The sequence below is a fragment of the Myotis lucifugus genome, unplaced genomic scaffold, assembly GCF_000147115.1.
Source record: "Myotis lucifugus unplaced genomic scaffold, Myoluc2.0 scaffold_227, whole genome shotgun sequence".
NCBI classification, from domain to species: Eukaryota; Metazoa; Chordata; class Mammalia; order Chiroptera; family Vespertilionidae; genus Myotis; species Myotis lucifugus.
The window spans coordinates 1,389,477-1,408,525 of NW_005871275.1; the positions used below are offsets into that span (position 1 = coordinate 1,389,477).

Genomic DNA, 19,049 nt, shown 5'->3' on the forward strand with positions numbered 1-19,049 from the left:
CTTCTTTAATGAGAAGGGTTAGGAAATGGCTTACCTATCAGAATGAGCAATAATAGGTGATTAATTATTGTGTTCTATAAGGTGGCCCTTTGAAACATAAATTTTTTTCTGCCTTAGTTGTAACAATAGAAGAAATTTAATTGGTCTCTTCTGATGTGTATTAGTGCATGAAGATTTCTCAGAAATAAATATACCATGACAGCTGGTAAATGAAGTTGCAGAGCAGAGGACAGCTTCCTAAAAAGCTGAGGCTCGTTTGATTTATCAAAATTGAAAACCCAGGTTTAGTTTCAGAAATTATTGTTGAGGAACCCTTACAGCCAACCCCTATTTCACCTCTCCAAAAAAATGTGTAGCAATCTTTTCATCTCTCACTATTATAAAGAAGGTTTTGAGAATGGAAATGGTAAGTATAACTCTATTAAATTTTCCTTTCTCATTTTCATAATAAAAAGTAAAAATGCAGAGAAAGAGACATGTTTACAGTTTTCTCCATTGGCTCTTAAGATTTTCCAGAGAAAAGTGAACTTGACTTGCATGAAAAAATGTTTTCAAATTTGTGCGTACTGATATGATAGCAGCAATGGTAGCTACACGCTTGTGGGTCATGTTGTTTTTCAAATTGCATGTTTGGCATTCAGGTAATTCTTCTGTATGTTGGGTAGGTATCTGTTGACTGATCAGAACAGGATGCGAAGTGTTAATGACATCATGCCCATGATCGGTGCTCGATTTTATACTCAGTTGGATGCTGCTCAAATGAGAAATGATGTCATAGAGGAGGACCTTGCAAAGGTAAAGAGTGCATGTAAGAGCCTGTATACAGGCTTGCATCTCTGTGTATAAATCAATAAAAAGCATACTAATTATTGTGCAGAATATAGTGCATAGTTGGCTAAGATTGCACACATTTTTGCCCAAACTTAATGATTAGTATTTTAATTTCCTATGTGGCATTTGTTTTCTTCTTTTTGTTCATGGCCTTGATACATTCATTTGACAAAAATCTTGATTTTTTTTTTCACGTGAATTATTTTAACAAAACTTTTAAAAATGACCAGCTGTATAATTTTGAGTATTACTATTGAATGGCATGGGCACATTGTATTTAAAAGTATAACCAGAAGGTTGGAATATTAGGATTTGTTGGTTAAAGGTAATATTGGTGCAGGATACCAATTTTTGTAAACTTTTGCTTTTATATTCAGTTAGCTGGAATATTAATATTCTGTCTCTTTTTAAAATGTTTTATAGGAGGTTCAAAATGGAAGACTGTTTAGGCTTCTAGCAAAATTGGGAACAATCAATGAGAGGCCGGAGTAAGGATTTACAGTATTTTATAACACGGTTTCAATCAAGGGCATGGTTTTGCATAATAAGATTGGGTATACCTTATCCTTAACTGGTTTTATTTGGAAAAGGGAAAAATTCTCATGTGAAGTGACCTTAAAGCCTATTGTTAATCATTAATTAGGGTGTTGTTTTTAAACTACAGCCTAGGCATGGTTGTCCTTAAGAATTTCACATACATACATACATAAAGAAAATATACTGTGTTAGATCTCCAGTGTGGTTTGCACATAGTGGACAGTTGATGGTGATCAGTACTGCCTTAACCCTGTCTCCGTTTTGAAGCTTGGTCAATTCAGGTCAGGTGAGAGATTTCAGAAATCTCTAATTGTTGCATGTCTCTTATCTTCTGTTTCATATCAGTGCTATCACCGTCTTACATTATTTGTCATTTAGTTCTGCCTCATTTGTAAGTTAATCATATGTTCAAGAAAGAAGCAGAATTGATGTTTGAACTGCTTAACTGTCAAAGACAGCTAAGGCAGTATCACAGCTATTGTGACTACAGTGTAAGTTACAGTTCAGGAATGTCACCTTTGTTCATAGAAATAGATAAATGTCTTCGCTTGAGGGATTTTTTGACCACAGAATTCAAGTTCACTTATATTTCTTCAAGTTTAAAAGACAGTATTTTTGCTAATTTTTTTTCTAAATAAAGACAACATGACTATTTTGAACCATATTTTAGGAACTCTATGTTTCTTCTGGCACTTATCTCTTTATTTTTAAACTAGAGGCCCAGTGCATGAAATTTGTGCAAGGGGCTTGGCCCTCTCAGCCGCGGCAGCTTGCCTTGGTGGCTTGCCTCGGCCCTCGCAGCCCCGGCTTCTTCTGGAATGTTGTCTGGAAGGTCGTTTGGCCATCTTGTCTAATTAGCATATTATGCTTTTATTATTATAGATGTATGCTTATGGTACTTTTTCTTGATTTTTTTTTAATCGTTTAACTCAGCAAATGATTTTGTCCTGTGAAAGATGCTTCATTTTTCACACCTTTTCCCTTAACTGAACACACACACACACAACTTAATCCATAAATTTTGAGTTAACTCTTTATTTAGTGTTGATGTTTTTATAACAAGGTAAATATTGTTAATAGCTGCATCACTTAGTAATCATAACTATTTATTTTCTTTTTTATTTTATTTTTGTTTTCATGAGTTAATAATGATCTTATATAGGAAACTATTAAACAAATTAAAAACTATTTACTGCCAGTTCATTCCAAATTCTCTGCCAGAGTTATAAAACACTTTTCCATGGGGTCCAAAAATAGGTAGCCTATCAGTTTCTCTTTTTTTCTCCCCATTAGAGAAATTGCCTCTGGAGCCTCAAATTTTTTCCTGATCCTATCTGGGCTAGTTGCGCTTTAAGCCTGCTCACACTCACACTTTAGAACTGGAACTTCCCTTCACTTTTATCCTGGGAGTTTTCATTGTCTCTCCCTTTGTGTTGGATGTCCTGTTTCTTGCCTTTTTCCTTGGTTTATTCTTTTTTTATTTAATAGAGCATCCCTCTCCTGTAGCTTCCTGGGAAAGGTGAGTTTTTAGTTTTTGTCAGTCTGAAAATATCTTTATGCTACTTTCACACTTTATTAATAGTATGATTGGGTATATAATTTTAGATTGTCCTCAGAAAATTATTTTTGTTAATTAAATATTTTGAATAGATAATATATGAATACATTTTTTAAAAGCAGAAAATGGTTTACAGTAAAAATAATAAAATCTCTCTTTTATACTTGATATGCCCAATCTCCCCAATTTCTGCCACCAACCTTTATTTAGTTTCTTATACATACTTCCCTGGTAATGACTATACTAGAGGCCCAGTGCACAAAATTTGTGCACTCGGGGGTGGTGGTCCCTCATTCTGGCCTGTGACCTCTTGCAGTCTGGGAGCCCTCAGACATGAGCGGTGCCACAGAGGCAAGAGATGCTCTCTCCACCACCGCTGCACTCACCAGCCGTGAGCCCAGCTTCTGGCTGAGCGGCTCTCCCCTGTGGAAGCACACTGACCAGCAGGGGGCAGCTCCTGCATTGAGTGTCTGCCCCCTGGTGGTCAGTGCACATCTAGCAACTGGTCTTTCCGCCGTTCAGTCGATTTGCATATTAGCCTTTTATTACTAGTATATAGGATATTATTTACATCCACACCCATACTCCACCATCAATTTTTTTTTAAGAAATAATTTCTTTATTGATTTCAGAGAGGAAGGGAAAAGGAGAGAGAGATAGAAACATCAATGATGAGAGAGAATCATTGATTGGCTGCCTCCTGCACACCCCCTACTGGGGAATGAGCCCGCAACCCAGGCATGTGCCCTTGGCCGGACTTGAACCTGGGAACCTTCAGTCCGCAGGCTGACGCTCTATCCACTGAGCCAAGCTGGCTAGGGCTCCACCATCAATTTTTAATATATACAAATTATAAACCACACAATTGCTTTTTTTGTATATGGCTTATTTTCTCGTAACAATGTATTTTGGAAATCATTTTGTTCAGATATGTTTAGTGTATTCTAAATATTATTGTCAATGGTTTACAAATATGACAACATAATCCTCATAACAACCCTGTGATGCAGATGTTGTTAGTATCCCATTCAACTGAGAATTGAGACATAGAGAGGTAAATACCTTGTCCAAGACCACAAAATAAGTATATGAGCCTGATTTAAATCCAGGCAGTATGGTTTCACAGTCTGTGCTCTTAACCAAATATGCTATGCTTCCTCATAATTTATGGCCATTTAATAGTTCATCCTATGGATACACTATTTCTCTAGTTATTATTGATGAGCATTTGGGTTGTTTTCAGTCTTTTGTGCCAGTATTAACAATGTTGTAGGGACTCACTTAATTTTGTGTGTGCATAAATAGAGGTCCAGTTATGATTGTTAGGTCAGTGGGAATGTCCCTGTAATTTGATAGCTATTACAGAAGGTCTACAATGCACAGGAGTCTTTCACTAACAATACTTTTTTCAAACTTTTTGGATTTTTGTCAACTTGATAAATGCAGTTTTAGTTTGTATTTTATTCTTTTTTAAAAAAATTTTTATTGTTGAAAGTATCACATATGTCCCCCTTTTCCCCCATTGACCCTTTCTAGCCTGCCCCTGCCCCTTGCTCCACGCCTTCACCACCCTGTTGTCTGTGTCCATGGGTTATGCATATGTACATACAAGTTCTTTGATAGCTTCCCACCCACCGACCCTCCCCCGCCTTCTCTCAGATACTGCATTCTGTTCCATGCTTCTGTGTCTCTGGATCTATTTTGTTCATCAGTTTATTTTGTTCACTAGATTCCACATATGAATAAGATCATGTAATACTTGACTTTCTCTGATGGGCTTATTTCCCTTATTTATTTATTTATCTGTTTATTTATTTATTCTTAATGAGCATGTTGCCAATCTTATGTTTTTGATCATTTTTGTTCTCTTCTGTCCTTTGCTCATTATTATTTTTAATTGGATTGTCAGGTTTCTGTGATATATGGGATCGAGAGAGATTTGCCCTGTGGTTTTTATTTTATTTTAATTTTTTTTTTATTTTGACTGCTTAATTTTTCCCATGCAGGCATTTATATATGTAGTCTAATTGATGAAACTTGCTTTATGCCTTTAGATTTTGAGTCATAGTTAGGCAGATCTTTTCCATTGTAAGATTATGAAGGAATTATTTCATGGTTTCTTCTAGAATATTTATAGTTTTTTTTTTTTAAATTAAATTATTTATATATTTGGGATTTCTATAAGATGTAAAGTATGAATCCCAGAAGACTACCCAGTGGTCCAAAAACTATTTATTGACTAGTCTAGCTTTTCCACACTAGTTTAAGGCAGCATCTTTTACAATGTTTTAATGATTGACATTTTAAAACCTAATAGTGTTAGTTCTTTCTTATGTCCATTTTACTTTGTGTTGTTTTATTGTTTTCCTAACACCATTTAGTAATTTGTATAAATTCTATAATTAGCTTGTTTTAGTTAAAAAAAAACCCACAAATCAATAAATCTGATGGTATTTTTATTGAGAAGATAACATATTAGGTTTATTAATAAACTTAAGGACCATTTGTGTTTTTAGATGACGAGTTCTCTTAACCAAGATAATGGCATGTTATTGAATTTTTTTTTACTTCTTTATATAGTTATATCACCAGAAGTTTATTCTTAGGTATTTTTTCTTATTGTTATTATAATTGGGAGTTTTCCCCCAATTTTGTCTTCTGGACTGCATGTTACCAAATATACATGAAAATAATAGATTTCTATAAATTTTATGCCCTATTGTCTTACAGTTTTTCAATAGATTCTCTTGGGTTTTCTGATATATGGTCAAATATTCAAGTATTGTTAGTTATATTTCCTCCTTGTTAATTTATATACTTTTAATTCCTCTTGAGTGATTTGTATTAACTAGTACCTCTAGTAGTACATAGCTGAGTTATAGGAGTGATCATCTCATTCAGAATTTGAGGCATTGCTCCATAGTCTTTTTGACTTCAAGACAGATTTAAAGCCATTTTCTTTCCAAATCCTTCCCCTCCCCACCATGCTTTAGGGTCTTTATCACTGATGTTCAGAAATTCATACTGATGTGTCTTGGTGTGAGTGTTTAATTCATTCTGCTGAATCAACACATGAGCCCTTTTCATCTTGGAAACTTATGTTCTTTACTTGTAGTCATCGTTTCTTTGGTAATTTCTTTTCTCTTTCTGGAATTCCCATTGTTCAGATGTTAGACTTTGCAACTGATTTTCTAATATTCTCTTCTATTTACTGTATCATATCTTTTTGTTCTTTCTAGGCAATTATCTCAAGTTATTTTGTCTAAAATGAAATGTTTTCCTAGTTTTTCTTTCAATTTTTGAATTTCTGCGATCATTTTTAATTTTCAAGAACTTTTAGCACTCTGTTTCTCTCTTACAGCATTTAATTTTGGTTTCTTTGAGGCTGTCAATTAGAAATTTTTGGTTTTAAGTTTTTTTGTTTCCTGCAATATCTCATAGGAAAGAATTTGCTTTGCTTTGTTTTATTCTCCAAAGCATTTTTGATGCTTGGCTGTCCATTTATACTAAAAATGAGGTTCTAGCCCTGGCTGGTGTGGCTCAGTTGGTTAAGCATTGTCCCATGCACTGAGAGGTTGCTGTTTCAATTCCTAATGGGGACACATGCCTGAGCTGTGGGCTCAATCCCCAGTAGGGGGCATGCAAGAGGCAGCTGATCAATGTTTCTTATTGATGTTTCTCTCTCTCCCCCTCTAAAATCATATATATAAATAAATAAATAAATACATACATACATACATACATACATACATACATCCTATATAATAAAAGCCCAGTATGCGAAGTATCCGGTCATCCATTCAACCAATCAAAGCATAATATGCTAATGAATGCTAAGGCTACTCAACCACTCGCTATGACATGCACTGACCACCAGGGGGCAGACAGTCAACCAGTTGACCAGTTGCTATGATGTGCATTGACCACGAGGGGGCAGACGCTCTGACCAGTAGGTTAGCTTGCTGCTGGGGTCTGGCTGATCAGGACTTAGTGAGACGGGCTGGACATGCCCTGGAGTCCTCCTGCAGTCCCTTCCTGGCTGGCTAACCTCCTGCATCCCTCCCCCGCCCCAATTGTGCACGGTGGGGTCCTTTGGCCTAGCCTGCACCCTCTTGCAATCTGGGCTGAGGGGGGGACCCCCCCCCCCCACCCCCAGTGCACGAATTTCGTGCACTGCACCTCTAGTAAATAAAATGAGGTCCTAAAAAACTAATGGGAAGCTCCTTATGGAGGCAGAAATTGTGACAAAGCAGAATGTGTGATACTGTTAGGTATGACTTTTGTGGGGGGTTTTTTGGTAGGCTTCCAAATGTCCATATTTCTATTGGGCAGGTCAGCATATCCAGAAAAGAATCTTCCAACCTTCTCTCTGTAGTATAAACCCCATAGCCAAGGTTTGGGAAGGCAAGGAGGGAGAAAGTGTTGGTTAAACTGTCTCACCCATCACTCCTCAGTTCCTGATTTCCTGCTTTGCCTGTTATACTGGAGGCTGGAGATGCTCTCTGAACCCTTTTTAGGAAGATTCCTGGTTGAGAGATGGGTTTATTGTTTGCTGTTTATGGAACCTTTTATTACTCTGTTGTTTCCAGCCTCAGTTCACACCAGGATCTTTAAGCAGTACCGAATGACGTCAGCCCCTGAGCCTCACTGTTATGACTGGCTTCTTGTGATGATCTCTTTTTATGCTCCCTGTAGCATTATAGTTCAGTTCTGCTAAGTCATACCACTTACCTTCTGCTTTCTACCTTCCAAATTTCTGTGATGTGTGTGTGTGTATCTGCTATTGTTGCTCCTGATCCCTTTGTCCTTGTGTGTTTACACCCTTTTAAAGACATTTATTACAGATTTGGTGGGGGTTTGAAAGGAAACAGATAAATGGGTGTGTTTAATCAATTTTAATTGGAAGTCCCTGGAATGATCTCTGTAAAGCACACATATAATTGTGTTTAACCATGTAGTGCCCCCCCACCTTGTTCTTTTTTTTTTTTTTAAATATATTTTATTGATTTTTTACAGAGAGGAAGGGAGAGAGATAGATAGTTAGAAACATCGATGGGAGAGAAACATCGATCAGCTGCCTCCTGCACATCTCCCACTGGGGATGTGCCCGCAACCAAGGTACATGCCCTTGACCGGAATCGAACCTGGGACCTTTCAGTCCGCAGGCCGACGCTCTATCCACTGAGCCAAACCGGTTTCGGCCCACCTTGTTCTTAGAATGCAGATTAATGTTTTTCTTTTTTTTTTAGACTAATGTTTTAACATGACCTAACGCTGCATAATCTGACCTCTCCCCTCTTATCTTTGCTTCAGATCTGCCTTTTTTGCTTTTAATTTTCTCCTCCTCTCTCTTTTTTCTCTCACTCATTGTCCTAGTGTTTTCTTTCTCCTCCTTGTCCTTACTCTCTAACCCTCCCTTTGTACTCCTTTTTATCTGTCTAGTCTTTTCTCATCCAACCCCATCCAGCCACACTGACCTTTCTTACGTTTCTTAAATGATCCTTTGCAAATATTGATGTCTTTGATTAAGGAGCATCCTTCCTCTGGGAAGAGCATCCACTGCTTCCTGTGGAAAGCTGTCCTTGTCTTACAGAGGAATTCATGTTTCTGTTCTGTACTATATCTCTTTTTCTTAATTGCATTATTTAAATATGCAGTTACAACTTTTTTTGGTTATTTGAATGTTTGTTTTCCTTACTGGACCATAGTTCCAAAGGCTGCTGAAAACTAACTGGTAATCTGGTCTGTTCTCCAGTTCTTCACAGCACACTTTCTTTTTTTAAAATTTTTTATTGATTAAAGTATTACATATGTCTTCTTTGTCCGCCATTGGCCTCTCCCTGGCCACTCCCCCTTCACCCCCTCCCCCAGCACATGCCCCCCCCCAGTGTCTGTGTCCATTGGTTATGCTCATATGCATGCATACAAGTCCTTTGATTGATCTCTACCTCCCCTCCCCCCCTTGCCTTCCCTCTGATTTCCTTCTTTTTTACAGCAGCGTAGTATTCCATTGTATAGATGTACCACAGTTTTTTAATCCACTCATCTGATGATGGGCACTTTGGCTGTTTCCAAATCTTAGCTATGGTGAATTGTGCTGCTATGAACATTGGGCACAGCACACTTTCATCATATCATCACATGAGAGTAGGAAACCAAAATCTACCCCCTTTTTGTTTCCTAAACAGATTTCTATTTTATGCTCACCAGTAAAAACATACCTGACTATCTCTCTCTTCTCTGTAATCTGAGGGTGGGAGGGGGTAAAGGATAATCTCTTTAACCTATTTCTAAAGATATCTAAAGACATTTCCTTCTTCCCCATTTTATCTAATGATAGTGGTTTAAATAAGGAAGTTATTCTAAAATACGGATGTATAAGGGGTGATTGCCCTTGAGAATTGGAAACTGATATTCATATACTTGCATGTTAAATGAAATTATTTAAAAAAAAAAAAAAGAACCTGGGCAATATGAGCATAAAATATGAAAAAAAGAATTTTAGCTTCCCTATAACTTTTGGAGGTAATAAATAACTTTTGGAGAAAATAAAATAAAGCTAGTTTTGAGTCAGAAAAATAAACATATGGCCATGTGGCATATAGTATGAATTACTGAGGTAAAATATTACCTTCTTCAGGTTTCAGAAGGATCCTACCTGGTCAGAGACCGGAGACCGTTATCTGTTGAAACTCTTTAGGGATCATCTTTTTCATCAGGTGACAGAAGCAGGTGCTCCTTGGATTGACCTCAGTCATATCATTTCTTGTCTTAACAAGGTAATTTGTATCTGGATTTTTAAGACATAAATGCTATCTACAGTTTGTAGAGTTGCATTTTCTACAAATACTAAGACTCAAGAAATTGAGATGTAGTCTATAGTCTACAAGATATTTTATTACTAATTTTTTGATGTCTTAATTTTTAAAAATCCTCACCTGAGAATATATATGTTTTTATTGTTTTTTAGTGAGAGAGGGTAAGGGAGAGAGAAACATTGATGTGGGAGAGAAACACCCATTGGTTGCCTACTGTATGCACCCCAGGGATCAAACATACAACCTAGGTATGTGCCCTGACTGGGAATCAAACTCGAGACCTTTTATGTATGGGACGATGCTCCAACCAACTGTGCCAATCCAGCCAGGGCTGTACTTAATTTTTAGAATAGGAATTTTTAAACACCAAAATGTTCATTGTGGGTCTTTTTATTGTGGTAAATGTCACAAAATGACTGCCTTCCCAACCCCATTATACTATATTTTATTTGTATGTTATTTTGTTATATCAAATAAAACGAGTGGAAAAACAAAATAATTCTGTGATTAAGTATTTTTAAAAAGTTGAATTCCTTTCTTCTAAGTCATTCTGAGTCAAGTTGAATGTCCTGCATGTTATGAGTCCATTTACTGTTAACTATGGGTATTGTAATCATAAAAGCACAATACCAGTAATGTCAGTAGGCACAGCCATTATAAATGGAAAATTAGGTGGACGATATATCATAAATTTACTTGAGAGGTGAACTTTGTGTTTTTGAAAGGGCTAATAAGAGAGAGACAATTTACAGAGGAAGGAAGGAATGCATCTCCCTTATGGATTACTTAGAATTACAGAGCTTAGAATGGGTTTCCAGAAGCAAATCCTAGTCTTTGTATAGCTTTATATCTAAATCAGGGGTTGGCAAACTGTGCCCTGTAGGCCAAATTCATTCTACAGGCATTTTTTGTATAGCCTTCGAGCTAAGAATAGTTTTTATATTTTTAAAAGATTGTTTTAAAAAAACAAAACCAAGAAGGGATATGTGACAGAGGTTGTATGTAGCCCTGAAATTCAAAGCATTTACTAATGGCCCTTTATAGAAAACACTTGCTGTGTCCTGGTCTCAACTGTCCCTAAATGACAAGCACTAGGGAAGAAAATACCGGCTCTGTCACATCATTTAGAACTGTTAACATACATTGTTAACCCTCCAGGAAAAATATCTGTTTTTAAGCACTACTTTGTCTTGTTTGAATTTCCTTAAAACTCTTGAGAGAGTATTGTCAATAACTTACATTAAGACAGAATAAAACTGTATGATGTACCATTAAACTAATCCAATATGATTTATATATTCATTTGCCCTTTTCCCTTAAGGGGAAAATGTTTTTCTTGAGCAATGAGAGAAGAATAAGTCTATTAGATTTTAGAAGATACTATCCGTAGTGTCAAAGTACCATAACTAATACTGTAGAACAGGTATAAACACTGACAAGTAGATTTGATAGAATAAGGCGGAGATAATTGAAAATTTGAAGAAAGTTCTATTTCATTTCATAAAATAACTAGTAGTAAATAAAATCTATTCCAAATCTGAAATGTAACAATTTTCTAAATTTGGAAAAGAGAGTAATAAATTGAAAAGGAGGGATGGCCATATTGATGATATAAAAATTAAAATTTAACATAGCTTATTTGGTGGAAATGACTGAAATTAACTGCTAAAGTTATTTCTAAATTTGAGTCTTCAGAATTAGTTTTAAATGTTTTTTAATGAATTAATGAAAAAAGAAGGAAAAATGGACATTAAAAACTAACAAAAATAAAGTGAAGACAAGATGAGTTTTTTTGATGGACTAAGGATTAGTATTTATACTTAATAGATACCTCATTAAAATACTATGCTGTATCCTTATAGATCAGTGGGTAAAGACTATAAACTGGCATTCACACTGTGGAAATAACAAAAGTGAATATATGAAAGCATTTGGTTATGTTAATAACATTATAAATTAAAACAGCAAGGCATTCATTTGATATGGAGTTGCTGCTAAATTGGTACAACTTATAAGGCTGTGGTGTCTGAAATCCTGTGGAAAGCAATTTGGCTGTATGTGATAGGCTATAAAATTACTCATACTTTCTGATTCAGTGTACTTTTAAGTCTCCTAAGGAAGTAATTCTACAGAAGAAAAAGTTGAGATGAAAATGTTCATTGCACTGTAATTGTGATACAAAAAAGTTGGGAGATATTGAAGGAATAATTAAGTTATACTATATAATACAAGCAATTAGAAAAAGCATGAAAGATAGGGAGAAATAGGGCAGCATTTGTGTGAAAAGCGTCTGAGTTAAAAGTGTGTACCTACTGATTGGTGGTATGAAATATTTATGTATATCCAGAAGCAAATGTAACAAACAATTTTAAATGTTTATCATCATTGCCAAGTGTTGTCCTAAAGTAGATAAGGTAGATAATCTTCTGTGTGGTATGAACTTCATATTTTTTAATGTATCTGTTTCAGTTAGATGCTGGTGTGCCAGAAAAAATAAGCCTCATTTCCAGAGATGAGAAGAGTGTACTTGTGGTGACTTACAGTGACTTAAAGCGCTGCTTTGAAAACACTTTTCAAGAACTGATTGCAGCTGCCAATGGCCAGTTGTAGTATTTGCTAACAGCACGCAGGACATGGCTGAGGAGCTTAACCTATAGCGAATTGCACTACAGCTGAACTGTTTTCATCATCTCATTTCACGTCTGGGAAACAGAAGATGAGCAAAGCTGCTTGCATTTCAATCAGGTACACTGTTACTTGAAAGGAAGAATGTTTCAATCATCCTAGAGCTGTGGCTGCCATTGGGGCCAAATCTGTGAAGAATTTATTTTAGATTAAGGAGCACCATTAGGCGACTGATGTTCCAGCTTTGGTTTTTTTCCACTTGTATATGCACTAATTTTAATTTTCTTAAGACTTTTTTCTGATCTTTGAACTTTTGCCACATTGTATACTTATTAAGGGAATCTATTTGCAAGGATATTTTTTGGAAACAATGCTGGACAGCATTTTTGTCAGTGAGGGTTGCAGAATTTGCTCTTTTGGGGATGGGTTGCCCTGAATAATGTAATGGACCAGGTAAATAATTTCACAGTTCAATGTAGCGCATAATTCTTGTAAGAGTATTGTATGCAAGCTCTATATGCCACCCACTGTTAGTTCAAATTGAGATTTTTGTTTTGTTTTAAAGAACACACAAAAAGAAATATCAGTGAATTTTGTTAGATACAAATTCCCCTATTACTTGATTTAAATCCTTTCTGTAAAGATTGGATAAACAGTAACTGAAGGAGCTCATAGAACTTTTTGCTCCAAATTCAACCAGAGCCTTTTGTAAAAAAGATGTTTCCTGCTAGTCAGATACATTTACATTTATGCAATCTTTTTTAAATAGAAAAAATTGAGAAATTGTGTTAAAGGACTGAAGTTTGCTTTTTTTTTTTTTTTTTGTATAAAGTTTTGTTCTTTAAACCACAGCTTTATTATGGTACTTTACACTGGATACAGACACAGAGACACTGTTCAGAAGATGAGCTAAACACAGCAGTGGTCTGGCATCAAGAGCTTCTGAAGTTTTATAGCCTGAATCTGGAGGGATAACAATCTGCTGTGCCTTTGCAGTCACTGCTTAGCCCAAAGTCATAGTGCTTTTAATAATAATATGTGGGATATTCCTGAATAAGTCAATCTCAAATCTTTGGAATTTTCCTCCTCTTAACCTTTCTTAATATTTGGACGTGCAGTTGTCGCCAAACTTGTGTATTCATGGAATTTCTAGTTAATGAAATACTTATACTTTGATACTGAAGACTGCCAAATACATAGGAATTTTCTTTCTTAAAAAACAGTAATGAAGACTGTATCTCCTTTCCCAGCACTGAATGTTTTACTAGCACTGGGTGCTCACCAAGCAACTATGAAGAAAATGTGGAAACTCAAAAGATCAGGAAAGACTTCCAAGCACTTGCAACCGATGTTATGGTTTTCAATTTTAATGATTATACATATTTGTAGTTTTCAGAGAAGTTTTTAATATTTCTCTGTCCACTTTTTATAAGCTTTAAAATGATTTTTTCTGCCTTGAGATTTGCATCAAGGAAAAGCACCTCTCTTCACCTGAAAGCTTTGAAGACTAGAGACACGCTTCTCACATTGTTAACAAGTGAGTCCACCTGTGTTAAAAAGAAAATCAATGATTGCATTTGATCTGGATGGATTTTAAAAGAACATAATGTTTAATATTCAAATGATAACATTTGCCACCGTAATGTTCTTTTTATGTAAAAGGAACAGGAACTTGGAGACATTAACATGCAAAAGTCTTTTATCATTAGCTCATGTATTTGAAGAAGAGCAGCTGTCTTTTTATATGTTTTTTGACAAATCATATTGTAATTCTTTTGTACAAAAAAGAACTACTTGTATTCTAGAAGAAATATGAAATGCTTAATTTATAAGCAGGCTGGAGATTTTTTCCAATATTGTTTTCTTTGAAAATGAAAGGGGATCATCTATTTTCGTTTTGGGGTCTGGCAACTTTTTGAAAATTTAATTTGTGGACCAATGTTTTGTGAAAGCTAAGGAAAGGCAGGGGTAGAATAGGGCTTGAATTTCTCATTCTGTATAGACCAGCAAACTCCCCTCTGCAAGGCAGGTTCAAATCACAAACCCAAGAATGTTTGTGTTATAAATGCTAGTTTGCTTCAGCCCCTAATAACCTCAGGACTTGGTTTGAATATAAAACATATACAGCTCATATGTTTTCATGAGTAAATATCATCAGCCTGAAAACAGTTGGTGTCAGGTAATACATATTTTTTTAAGCTTTGTTTTATATTTATTTTTCATTTAGTTTTTATTGGGAATGGTTTTCAATAGAACTCTTAGTTCTGCTTAGGTGTTTTTTGGGGGAGCCCTCTTTTCCATAGTGTAATTCCATTTAAGAGGTTGTCTAAAAGTTAGTCTTTTTAATTAATAGGAAGATTTTATTCTTTGAGAAGAGTCAAATTAAGGATATAAACTTCCATACCTTCCTGTTACGATAGTTAAAAGCACAGAAAGGACAACCCTTGAAATCATGTAGCGTTGGTCATTTCCAATTTTTGTACCTATTTTAAATTCTGTTAGTGTATTTACTTCATTGTAAATATTTTTGAGGGTACCTTTGTATTTTGCTTTTGACCTTGGTTCTGTGATTTGGATGTCAACAACTTCCCTAAAAAGCACCAGTATGTTAAGTTCTAATGTCATGATCCCAAATTGGGTTATTCATCTTTAATCCTGTTTTCAGTCTCTATGTGTACAGCAGTATTTTTAATAAAGAATTACAGAAAGAAACTCATCTTTTTTGTTATTGTTACCAGTTTATTTGAAAAGATGATTGGGCCCTGGCTGGGTTTCTCAGTGTTAGATCGTCGGCCCATGGACCGAAGGGTTACAGGTTTGATTCCTGGTTAAAGGCACATACTTCAGTTGCAGGTTCCTAAGCCCCTGTAGGGGCATGTGGGGAAGGCAACCAATCAATGGGTCTCACATCGATGTTTCTCTCTCCCCCTCCTCCTTCCCTTTCATCTCTCTCCCTCTCTTCCACTCTTTTCAGAAATCAATGGAAAAAATATCCTTGTGTGAAGATTAAAAAAAAAAATTAAAAAGATGATTTGTCAAATGATAGGAATTTAAAAGGCTGATGATTTCCTTCCTGTCTTGGAGGTATTTTTGGTCTTTGGATGAAATGGTGGTAGATTTATCGACTTATCAGGTATCTGTTAAATGCTTACTTGGATCTGTTCTAGGCACTAAAAATGCAAGTATGAGTACTTGGTACTTACAAAATGTATAGTTGTGCCCAAACATGTTTATATGCTACATGACTTACAGCAAAGTTTAGGAGAGAAGACCCACTTATGTGAAAGGATGGGAATGATACCTAGCCAATCTTTTCAGTACTTAGTTAATTTACTGTATAGGTGAAGGATGTCCCTTGCCCCAAGTCCTTCAGAAGCACTATCCTATATAATAAAAGCATAGTCTGCAAATTGTCCCCTCGACTGGGAGTTGTCTGGGAGTTCGACCAGGGGGTGGGGCTGGCTGGGGGAAAGGAGGGAGTACCCGGCCAGCAGCCGGCAGCTGCTAGGGACCCTACCAGTGCAGGAATTTTGTGCACTGGGCCTCTAGTTCAGAAGATAAGGGTAGATAAAGAAAATATGGTGAAATGTTAACATTTGTTGAATCTGGGTAGAATGTTTATTGTGGGGTGTTGTGGATTTTTGTGGGGGGTTTTTTTGTACGTTTGAAAGGAGTTGAAAAAATACTGTACAGAATAGAAAGTGATAAGGGACTATAGGCACAGGTGAAGGAGAACTAGAGTAAAGAAAGGGATTAATTTCAGCTGAAGGAACTGGTCAGTTGGTTTTAGGAATTAAGGGAGAGAATAAGTATAGAAGGTTTTATATGTAGAAGGATCTTGAAAAAAATCCATGGAATCATATAAATTAAAATTGATGATTGTGGGTTCATGAAGAAGAAGGGAGACTAGTCTGCTCAGAATTGAGGATGTATTTAGGGATCTTTTAGGTTTAAATTTCTTAGGAGAACACATTAAAAATACTGTTAAAGTTACGCCGATGTTACATCTGATACACTCTGACAAATGCTTTCATCTCCTGTGCTCTGAATGGTCAAAAACAGTGAACTCTTCCCCTCCAACACCTTTAGCAAATGCATGGTTAGGGACCCATCTGTAAAATATCCTATATAAATGGGGTGGGCGGAGAGGGGAGGAAAGAGAATTAAAAAATACATGTCTTTAAAATGTATTTAAAACAGTATGCATGGTGGTTAAGAAACCAATTTGCTAGAACAAGGCTACCTGAGTTCAAATACTGGCTTCTACCACTGAGAGCTCTGTGATCTTGGGTAAACCATTTGCCCACTCAGTGCCGCAATTGAATGGATTTAAATTCACTCATTCATGAACTAGTTGTTGAATGCTTATTGTATGTTAGGCATTGTTCTGGGAACCAACTGAAGAACTCTGACTACAACAGACAAAAATTTCTGCTTTTACAGAGCTTTTATTCTAGCAAGAAGAAGAAGTATATAGTATGTTAAGAGGAAATAATGGCTATGGAAAGAAAAGAAAGTAGGGTAAAGGATGTGGGTAAGGTTGCCAGATTTAGCAAATAAAAATATAGAACACACAGTTAAATTTGAATTATAGATAAACAACATAATTTTTTTTAGCATAGGTATGTCTCAAGTATTGTGTGGGACATAGGTATGTTAAAAAGTTACCTGGGTGAGAAGGGTGAAGGGATTAAGCAAAGAAAAAAAAAGAAAGACATGGATACAGACAACAGTATGGTGATTGCCAGAGGGAAGAGGGATGGAGAGGTAGAAGAGGCTAAAGGGGGCATAAATGGTGATGGAAGGAGACTTGACTTGGGGTAGTGAACACACAATATAATATACAGATGGTGCATTATAGAATTGTACACCTGAAACCTATATAATTAACCAATATCACCCCAATAAATTCAATAAAAAATATTTACCTGCAGTTCAAATGTAACTGGCCATGCTGTGTTTAATCTTGCTACTCTAGTTGTGGGGAGTATAGGGGTGGTGATAGAATTTCAAATGGGATGGTTTGTGTGTAGGGCTCACATTTGAGGATTAACTTAAAGTGAAGGAGCCAGCAGCCATGCAGAATTTGAGGGAAAAGAATTCCAGGTCCGGAAATGTGCCTGGAATATTTGAAGAATAGCAGGAAGGCCATGTGGCCAGAGTAAAGTGAGTCAGAAGTGAAGATAGAGGGTAATATGGGTAGTAGTGTCCTATAGGTCCTTTTAAGACCATTTTGGCTTTTACTCCCAGTGAAAGGGGAAACTGCAGGAGGATTTGGAGCAGAATAACATGATAAAACGTTTTAAAAGGATTACTTTGGCAGCTGGTTAACAAGCTATTGCTGTATTTCAAGTGAAAGATGATGGGGATTTGGACTAGAGTGACAGCAGAAGAGGTGGGATGAAATGACTAAATTCTGAATATATTTTAAAGGTAGAACCCACTGGATGTCCTAACTTATTGGATGTGAAGGAAGAAAGGAAGTGGGAAGTCAAAATGACTTAAGGATTTGGTCCACTACTGATGGGATGGAGGATTGTACTGAACGGAAAGAGATTGTTGTAGGAAGAAAGAGTTTTGGGGGTGGGAGGGCAGGGAGGATGGGGAAGTGAGGAAGGATAACTGAGAGTTTGGTCTGGGGCCTGTTAGGTTTGAGATGTTTAGTACACATTTGTTCTGGTTTGTTATAAGCAACACCAAACTTAATGGCATAAAGCACCCATTGTATTATCCTCAGGGATTCTGTGGGTCAGGAATTTGGGCAGGACACAGCTGGATGGCTTCTCTATTTCATTATGTTTTGGGCCTCAGCTGGGAAACTTCCTGGGGGCTGAAATCAGCTGATCTAGCGCCTGAACTGAAAGATGAAGGCTGGGTTCAGTGGGGGGCTGTAATGGAAGCACCTACTCATGGCCTCCGTGTGGCTTAGGCTTGTCCACACATGGTGCCTGGATCTCTAGTGGGAGCTCTTGGAGAATGAATTTACCAAAAGACTGGAAAATGCATGATTTTCTTTTTTTCTTTGACCTGGCCTCTGAGTGCAGGGTCATTTCTGCCACATTCTAATGATTGCAAGTGAGTCACAGAGCCAGCTCTGATTCTCGGGAAGAGGAATTTAATGGGGAAGTGACAAACGCACATTGTCGAAGGTCATGTGGGATTCGGGAGATACTGCTGCAGCTACCTTTGGAAGATGCTGCCACAGGATCCAAAGATGCCAATTTAGCACTTGGCATACACATGACTTTGGAGGTTAGGGCTGAGATCTGGCCCATAAATGTAACTTACAAGCCATTGTCATGCAGGTGTCACATAAAGCCCTGAGACTGGCTGAGATGATGGAGTTAGTGTAGACTGAGAAAAGTCCAAGGGCAGAGTGCTGGGGTAACTGGAACCATGTTCAAAGGTCAGAGAAAAGTAAACCAGTAAGAGGGACATCAATGGCCAGTGAGATAGGAAGAAATGTGTGATGTCCTGGGATCACAGTTAAAAGGTATTTAGGTGTTTTAGGAATAAAGGTGAAGTTGATGGTTCAAGAAAGATTGAGGCTGAAAATGGCCATTTGGTTTAACAATATGAAGTTCATGGATAACCTGGCCAAGGGCAGTCTCAGTGAGCGTGACAGTGAACCCTAGGCTTGAGGGGCTTAGAGGGCCTGAGGGGGAGGAATCTGAAACAGG

The 19,049-nt window shown here is 36.8% G+C and overlaps 1 protein-coding gene across 1 annotated transcript in view; it reads left to right on the plus strand.

Moving 5' to 3' along the window:
• The window catches only part of PAN3 (PAN3 poly(A) specific ribonuclease subunit), a 160,161-nt gene extending 145,075 nt beyond the window's left edge, over positions 1-15,086 (plus strand). The window contains exons 17-20 of the mRNA XM_023762008.1: positions 666-795; positions 1,255-1,319; positions 9,567-9,705; positions 12,214-15,086. Coding sequence (XP_023617776.1) covers positions 666-795; positions 1,255-1,319; positions 9,567-9,705; positions 12,214-12,354 — 475 coding nt within the window. The 3' untranslated portion in view covers positions 12,355-15,086. The remainder of the gene's footprint in view (positions 1-665; positions 796-1,254; positions 1,320-9,566; positions 9,706-12,213) is intronic.
• The last annotated feature ends 3,963 nt before the right edge of the window (positions 15,087-19,049 follow it).